This window comes from Macadamia integrifolia, unplaced genomic scaffold (genome assembly GCF_013358625.1).
Source record: "Macadamia integrifolia cultivar HAES 741 unplaced genomic scaffold, SCU_Mint_v3 scaffold2731, whole genome shotgun sequence".
Classification (NCBI taxonomy): Eukaryota; Viridiplantae; Streptophyta; class Magnoliopsida; order Proteales; family Proteaceae; genus Macadamia; species Macadamia integrifolia.
In genome coordinates this window covers 12,729-21,716 of record NW_024868921.1, presented here as the reverse complement: position 1 = coordinate 21,716, position 8,988 = coordinate 12,729, and the positions used below count along the sequence as shown (strand labels likewise).

The 8,988-nt window shown below is 38.6% G+C and overlaps 1 protein-coding gene across 1 annotated transcript in view; it reads right to left on the bottom strand.

Annotated features, from left to right (window-relative positions):
* Nucleotides 1-4,270, bottom strand: part of LOC122067145 (DEAD-box ATP-dependent RNA helicase 53, mitochondrial-like) — a 10,253-nt gene extending 5,983 nt beyond the window's left edge. The window contains exons 1-5 of the mRNA XM_042630990.1: nt 3,708-4,270; nt 2,660-2,787; nt 2,088-2,499; nt 478-576; nt 92-316 (exon numbers count right to left, since the gene is read on the bottom strand). Coding sequence (XP_042486924.1) covers nt 92-316; nt 478-576; nt 2,088-2,499; nt 2,660-2,787; nt 3,708-4,130 — 1,287 coding nt within the window. The 5' untranslated portion in view covers nt 4,131-4,270. The remainder of the gene's footprint in view (nt 1-91; nt 317-477; nt 577-2,087; nt 2,500-2,659; nt 2,788-3,707) is intronic.
* Nucleotides 4,271-8,988: the final 4,718 nt, after the last annotated feature.

Genomic DNA, 8,988 nt, shown 5'->3' with positions numbered 1-8,988 from the left:
TCCAAAACTTAAACATGGCTAGAGCCTCAATAATATGATAATATAGCACAAGCCAAAATAAAAATGGGAGTATCAATGATAAACCTCTCACCAGATCAACATTAGGTATATCAAGCCCACGAGCCGCAACATCCGTAGCGACTAAGATATTAAAATGCCCATCCCGGAAGCTTGAAAGTGTCCTCTCCCTCTGATTCTGTGATATATCCCCATGCAAAGCCTCACATCTAAAATTGCGCCCCATAGAATATGCCAACCGATCAGCATCACGTTTAGTTTGGGTGAAAACAATACATTTGCCGCCTTTAGCATGTTCCTAAAAAGGGCATATGGCCACCAGTTGAGGAAAGGGGAGAAATCATTTGAGATATTAAGAGCAACTAGATTAACTTGAAAGCATGCCTGTCCCTTCCAAAGCAAAGGGTGGTGGGTCAAGAAAATGAAAGTGCAAAAAAAGAAAACAATATGGGACGATACCGTTATTAGAGGACCAATAATTGATGCCTTCCCATACATGTCTGATGCTATTGAATATAGAGTAATCCCTTCTGCCAGTTTCTGATCAGAATCCCCTACCTGCAGTTGAAATCATCCCACGTAAGTTTGCAATCATGTGATTATTGGCAACATAAAATAATTTTCCAAGAAACATCTCTTGCATTCTTTTTTCCAACTTGTTTCTCCATTAAAAATTAGATTTAGGGCACGTTTGATAACGTTTCTTCTGTTTCTGTGTCCAGAAACAACAGAAACAGTTATTGAAAAAAAGTGTTTGATAAACTTGTTTCCGAAAACGTTTCTTGCAGACACTGGAGCAGGACACTTTTCTCTCCCCTCTCATGAAGAAGTTCTTCCTAGCTTTACCTTCCCCTTCGTCTTCCTCGACTGCTACTTTTCCCATTTTACTTGTGAACACGATCTCGAAACTCTCTGACTCCTACTTTAGACTCAGACATGGGTCTTGCTTGCTTCATTTGATCGATGAAATCTTACGAATCTTTTTTGTGAGAATCTAGAACATTCACCAACTCAATTAAACAAACAAACAACTAATTCACTCTCAATCAGTTAATTGGAACCAAAAAGTTATAACAATTTTTATTCTCTGCTGTAAACCCCCCAAACCAGTAATTAAACGGATATATTTTCTTCATTTTGTTTCCAATTTCGCCTTCCCTCCCTTCTCTAAGAACTACAATATCAAATTGGGATCGTCTTCATAGAGAGATTTATGCCCACAGGGTTGACAATCCTCATCGACAATTACACTAACAGTGTAGAACCGTATGGACCTCTTCATGCCATTGCTCGATTTCCATCTCAAAGATGGGGCTTTGCTCAAACAGGACCTTGAGAAAATGAGGATGTAGACGAGCACATCGATGTCTGCACCGATTTTGATTTTCTCTCATCTTTGCCTCCAACGGAAGAAGAAGAAGAAGAAGAATAGATCTTTGCTTTCTTTGGTTACCTGCGTAACAGAGAATTGAGAAAACCGGAGAGCAAAACTCCAGGTGAGATGGGCTGCTTCACATTCTTCAGATCACCGTAGATCTTTAAGATGCGAGGAGTTGGAGATGGAGAGATGATGAGATGGTGCCTTGAGAGCTTGGAGGAGGAGGAGGAGAGTGCAAGACAATGGAGGAGGAACCTGCGAGACGATGAGAGGAGACAAGCTTCTGCTAGTAGCTTTGCTGAAAAAGCTAGGAGTCAAGTTTTTTATCGGGCTATCTCCCCTTTTTTTCACCTTCCCATGGTTTCATGAAATGGAAAAACAAGTCTGACTTGTTTCGTCAACCCAATTCTTGAAACATAAATACCCATAAATTTTAATTTATGTTTCAGGAAACAGGTGAAACAGAACAGGTTTGTCAAACAGTTTTGGGGTCATTTTTCCGCTTCTCGGCACAGGAAAATGAAAAAACACGTTTCCAAAAACATTATCAAACGGGCCCTTATTAATCATATGATTTTGTGACAAGTAGGCCATACTTTAAGACACTACAACATCAAGAAGAGACTGATTATGATCATTAATAGCTCATTAACTGAACATATAAATGAAGCAAAGAAATATGAGCACTCACTAGATCAATAGTTAATGGATCATTCAGGTACTTCTGGGTGAGCTTTCTTATCCAGCTTGGCATTGTGGCAGAGAACATCATGCTCTGACGCTTTTGGGGTAACTTCTCTAATATTATTTCAACATCTTCATCAAAGCCCACAGCAAGCATCTGATCTGCCTCGTCAAGAACAACAAACTGAACCTCCGACAAAACCAACGCACCTCTCTTGAGCAGATCAATAATGCGACCAGGAGTGCCAACAACTACATCAACACCATAATTAAGAGTTCTCATTTGATGTGAAATTGACACACCTCCATAGACGCAAAGTGTGTCCAAGTTGGGTGCGGAGTCATGAAATTCCTTCTCAACTTGCCGTGCAAGTTCTCTTGTTGGAGCCAACACTAAGGCTAAAGGGTTTCTTCCACGCCTGCATGAATTACAGAAAACTTATTGTTGCATGGCTATAATTATCATGAAATTCATTCTCAACAAGTAATTCCCAGATAACTAGAAGACTAATCAATAATTAATTCTATCAACACCATCAAAATTATCTACGCAAAAGAAGTGTGGCAAAAGTCACAAACCCATGCTTGGCATTGAATTGGATTATTTTATCCATAATGGGAATGCCAAAAGCTAAAGTCTTCCCTGTTCCTGTCCTAGCTCGACCAATCATGTCACGCCCCTGCATTGCTGGTTCCAGCACAGCCCTCTAGACAAAGACAAGCCAGCAAAAAGTTAAATAAATATTATTTAGAATAGCATCATATAGGATTTATGTGTCTTCAATCAGGTAGTACAACCAAGTCCAGACTCGAGAAACCATTAAAATCATAATAAAAAATTATAATTCAGAATGGTCCAAAGCAGAGCGTAAGTAGATCCATGCATCTATTTGTTATCCAAGTTATGATTCATCAGTTCATAACAGATAAACCAAAATGTAGTCCTGTTTAGTCATGGAACAGCCATCTGCAAATGGAGAGAATAGACTTGCATCTCCCAGTTGCAACCTATCATTCAGCAGATTCAAACATGAAATTAACCATTACAAGAATGGAAACAGGTCTAAAGCAGAGAACTGATTGTCCTGGTGCTTCCTGATAAACTGAACTCCTGTATTTATTCAACCAAATGCCTAACTAGATAAATCTGACCAAGCATTTGCAGTGTAGGATTAAGAAAAGAATATTTCTTCAAACTGTATTGCCAACAAAAAGTACAACACTACAACTCAACCCAGCCTTATCCCAACAACAAGAAGTACATAAACACAAAACACTAATGAAGCTACCGCTTGCAGCATCTGTCAGAAAAAAAATTGTGTAAATGATTTTCATGTTTCAAATATAAATTTAGAATTAATATGCCATAGCAAGGTAATAGGACAGCCAAAATTGCCTCGCCCATGACACATCATACACACCCTCTAATTATTTATTCAATTCCACAGTGATGTATAAACATCTCCCCATACTAAAATGTTTTCAAACTACAGGTTACTAGGTTTTCAAACCGGAATTTAACTAGTTAGATAATTTTCTGACTAAAAATTTTCGATATCATAGCAATCATTTAATCAAATTTGAAATCAAAACAAAATTAACATTTGAAAAGGAATACTCGACGTACCTGAATTGGGAACAGCTTAGTAATTCCTTTCTTTGCAAGAGCAGAAACAATTTCGGGAGCAATCCCAAGCTTGGCAATCTCAAGCCCCTCATCTTTCTCACCACCAACCCTTTTCCCCGACGACTTCTCATCATCTTCGAAATCATCAACAGCGTATTCCGCTCGTGTAACTGTAGAAGACTTAAATTCAAGCGGGACAGTTGAGAAATGAAAACCCCTATATCGCAAACCAAACTCGAACTTCGCCGGCAACTTTGAAAACGAAGATGAACCAATTTCACTGCTAAAGATGGCATCTCTAACAGATTCGGTAGATATTGCAGCAGAAGCAATACAAAATGGCTCTACTGAGATCAAAGAAGTTCGAGCTTGTCTCGATAGTATAGAAGCGATTGATGCTGATTTCCTGAAGAGATGATTCATCGTGTGTGCTGTTGGTTTTCTCAGGTGATTTTAGTTAGTGGAGTGACACTAGAAAAAAAAAATGAAGGCTTGTTGGAGAGAAGGGATGAGCGGAGGTGCCGGGCTAAGCGGGTGGAGAACCGTAGGGTTTTAACTGTTTAAGGCAATGTTTGGCGGTGTTTTATGTAACTGTTTTTCGGCCATTTTCTGCCTGTTTGTTTTTCAAAAAGCAGGTTTCTCTGTTTTTTTATTTTGGTGGGGGGTGTTAAAGATTCTCTTAGCAAGCAAGGTAGTCTACTCTCTACACCCTCTCACACCTCAGATTTGGTCGGTGTTCCCCACATTGACCTCCGCATGCGTGTGTGTGTGTGTGTGTGTGTGTGTGTGTTGGGGGGGGGGGGGGGGGAATGCAAGTGGGTAGTGTTCTTTCTTCCTAATTAAAATTAGAAGAAAAAAAATCATGCATGCTTGCATATCTCTACCCCCAGGCATTACTTTCATTTGTCCAGATGCCTTCATGTAGCATTTCATTGGCTTATACATTGGTATAATGGCCGTACAAATGGATAAAATTCTCTTGCCCTTAAAATTATTTGTCTCTACAATTCCTCGATAAATAAACCCCTTCGAATTATTTCAAAACAGAGTTTGAAAAAGGGAAAGGAGTCAAGCCCTCAACCTCCAATAGACAAAGGAGGATTTATTTAATCTTAGTTTGGGCTATTACATCTTTCCTTGCTCTATCCTATAACCAAGTTTACAATCAATCAGGCACCCTTAACTGATTTTTTTTTTCCCGAATGTTAACTAAGAGAAAATCTCTCATAACCATGGTTTTAAGTTCCTAGCAAAATAAAAAAATGGTTCTAGTTAGTATCGGATTAGTTGGATCGGTATTAACTGAGACCCTTCCTGATACCACATTGATCAAGGATCGGGTATTGATATTGAAAGGGGTAAAATCATAAAAAAAAAATAAAAAGAGGAAGTAAGAAAGAAAAAAAATTATGAAAATAATTAAGAGGTAAAATTTATCGATCCATACCGATATGGATCAATCCAAGAATCAATATCACCAAAGACCGATATTGATTTGATACCCAAGAACTGAATCCTTGCTTACAATTAATCTCAGACCCGGAGTTGGAGAGGTACCAGTGAAGGTTGTGTCAGTCTCTAAAAAAAAATTTTTAGGAAATAGTAACAAGAGAACATTTTCGACATTATCAAGCAAATGATGGGGTGATTGGTGACCAAAGAAGGGTATTCCAATAAATAAATAAATAAATAAAAAACAAGGTTGGAAAAACATACTGTCATCTCCCGTAATTGTCCAACATAAATGCATGAAATCTGAAGAAGAAAAAAAAAAACACTTCTTAATCATTGAAGTAGAAGTGTTCTCTCGTATTAGACCAGGTTTCATTTCACTTTTATAAGACACAACATCGTATTAGACTAGGTTTCATTTCACTTTTATAAGACAACGGAAAGATGAACAAAAATTGAAGTAATTTCATTCTATTATGACAACATAATTTAAAAGATCGACAGTCTCAACTTTTAAGCGTTGTGTACGTAAATGCATTAGCTCTTCTATAATGTGTTTACACATCTTTTGTAACAACAGAGAAGGTAAAATACGTATGTATGAACTTAGATCTTTAGGAGCCGTTTGACAACACTTCTATGCCTAAAGAGTGTTCTTTTACAGAAGAGTTCATTTTCGATTCCATGCCATGAGAACACTCTTGTGGAATAGAAACAACGTTTGGTAAAACTATTCCAGAAATGTCCTTATAACAGGAAAAGAACAAAAACAGTATTTGATAGACACTTTATATAAATTCACTTTTGAACAATAAAATCAATAATTACATACACTTTTAGACAACTCACAGAGAGAGTTCGTAGCAAGGAGGCCAGAAAATTTTCAAAGAGAAGGCCTTCTTCTTCCATTACAGATGCAAATAAGATAAAATCAGCTACATATGTGCTGCTTTTAAGTAAGGTTTTGTAAGTGAGGCTCAGCTTCACTTGTCCACAACATTGAGGGACTAAGGTTAGATGTTCTTTTTCTTAGTGGAATTCAATGGAACACCATTTCCCACTAACCATGATTCATGACTTCCCTTCAATTCACTTTTCTAGGTGGAAAGTGTGGAGATACAGTAGGTGCTGTTTCCAAATAACCATATAATCTGTCCTTTAGTCTCTTTTGCCTGCGCAATTTTAGGATCAGTGGTTTACTTACCAGGTTTATGGGTTCCAAATGAGGTGGTAAGATTTGAAGGAACATGACATGAGAGGTTTCTTGGAAGCTAAGAAATTGTACTTTTGGTTCTGCTGGCTCTCAATGTCTATCTTCCGGTCAACTATTGAAAGTTAGGAAGGTTACCTCTTACACTCACGGATCATTTGATCGTATATATAATTTGATGATAATTGAATGTCATGAGTTGCTAAGAACTTTCCTTTGTTGTTGATTTTGAATATCATCAAATTATCTAGGTACGAACACTAGGATAGCATAGTGGTGGTAGCTTCGGCCTAGGGGAGGAAGTCGTGGGATCAAATCCTGTTGTTGTACGCATTGTGTGAATGTGTGTGTGTATTTTCTTATTTATTCTATACCCACACGTGGATTACCCAGATGATTAGAGCAAACTACGAGGGTTAGTCAAGGTGCGACTAAGTTAACCCGGACACCTTGATTAACAAAGAATACCTGAAAATATCAAATGTACAAGCCTAACACCATTAGTTTAGAAATGAAAATTACTATTTTGACCTTAAAACCAATTTTGAATTAAATCGAAGGGAGATAGATCTTTCGAGATCGGAGCTGTAAACCACCTCAAACGCCCTTAATGATTTGGTCTTCAACCTGGGAAACTCCAACAAGCAGACAATCCATGTTTGTTTCAGTAACATCCATAAACGTTGAATCTTTGAGGATGAGTTTGGTGAAGAGTTGGGGGCGGCGGATGGAGGCGAGGATGCCGATCATAGCAGAGATGGAATGGTCGACGTAGGCTCAAAAGCAGCTGTTTGAGACTCTTGAGTTCGAGTTGGCTACAAATTCGTCCAACACCGCCAAAGAAAAAAAATCAGGAAACCTTACAATTGGAAACAGAACATACGAAATCCATAAGACGAAAGAAAGAAAGAAAGAAATCAACCGTCAAATAGTTTCGAAAGGAAAGAAAATTCTATAACTATCGCCTCAAAACTCTAAAATCCTAACGACCCTTTGTTTTCTGCCGTTGCTGTGGTAACCCCAAATTTCCCTCACAGAGAAGTCAAGTCTCTGAGAAGTGAAACCCATTCTCCACTTTTTTGGGGGGGATATTTGAAGCAACGAAAAGAGAGAGAGAGAGGGAGAGAGGAATACATGAATTGGAGAAGAAAGTAGATGAATTAGCATCCCAACTGAAGGACATCTTTTCCCACCCGGTGGAGAGCCCTCATCTCCAACTCATTGCCTCAGAGGCTATCAAAGGAAGATTTGCGTTCTTGAAGACGCTCCTGCGCAGACGAGGTCGTAGAGTACGATACGGTAGTGACGAGTGAAGTAAGGAACGATGCTCCTCCATACGGACTCGTCTGTGCCGAAGCCGTGGGCAAGAACCAGTATCTTGTCGCCGATAAGAGAGAGAGAGAGAGAGAGAGAGAGAGAGAGAGAGAGAGAGAGAGTTGGTTAGGTTATTTTCTAACCTGAAACAGTAGACTGATAATTTTTCTCCTTTAAACCTCAATAGATTCTCATCTGCTCTCCTTTTCCTCGTTATCCGAAGCTTATGTGAATATAAGCAAAAAAAAAAAAACAAGGGGAAGGAATATAATTTTCACCCCTGAGGTTTCTTGAGATTTGAAGCTTGTTCTTTCCCTCTCTGATACAGATGAGACGGAGTTCAAATCGTCCGATACCCCGGTTCCCCTAAAAGTTCAGAACCAAAATCAAAATTTCTCGCCCGAATCAGAGGAGAAACGCATCGCCTGAATCAGAGGAGAAGGGGATTTGGTTGAAACCCTAATTTTTGAATAGAGGAGAAGGTGATTTACATCATAGGTTGAAAGGCAAACTTGTCATTTAAAAAATACCAATATTACCACATCATAACTTGGGATAACTTGGGTTGTAAGCTAACAGAATGGATTTAAGAGTTTTTTTTTTTTTTTCAAAATAGGGTATAGGTTTGATATTTTTTGAAATTTAGGATGGTATCTTATATAAAATTTAAAAACATGATGATACAAGATAATTGAACTGAAATGGTGGAATCATGGTTTTAAGACTGTCCAAATCCAATATAAAAAAATAAAGGGTAATTTATAGCGTTACCCCCTGGAGAATGCCAATATTATAGGAATACCCCCTCACTTTCACCAAATTAGACTCAGACCCCCTACCGTCAGTCACTGTTATGGAATATACCTTATATGCTGATGTCAGTTATTATATTTTTCTTTTAATACCAAAATGCCCTTACTAAATGTGAACTACCTAAAATACCCATTTAACAAGTCTCCATCCCCAAATCAATAGATATTATACTCTGACCACAAATTGAGACCTAATATACCCATTCCCAAATCGATACCTTCACGTTCGGAGCATCGGCGATCAATCTCCGTGAAGAGCAGCGGAAGCGGTGATATATGGCAACATGGAAGGAATCGCGGCGGAGCTTCTAAAGACATGGGGTTATGGCAAGATCGAGATCTCAATAGTTTTGTCGCTTACGTTGTTCCTGAGAAGCTAATTTGTGGACAAATCGGCAAACTAGAGCTCGATCTGCTCGTCTCTGTTTTTCCGTCAAAGGAGATGAAATTGCAGAGGCTAGCGTCTGAGCTGACGAAGGGAAGTGAGAAGCTA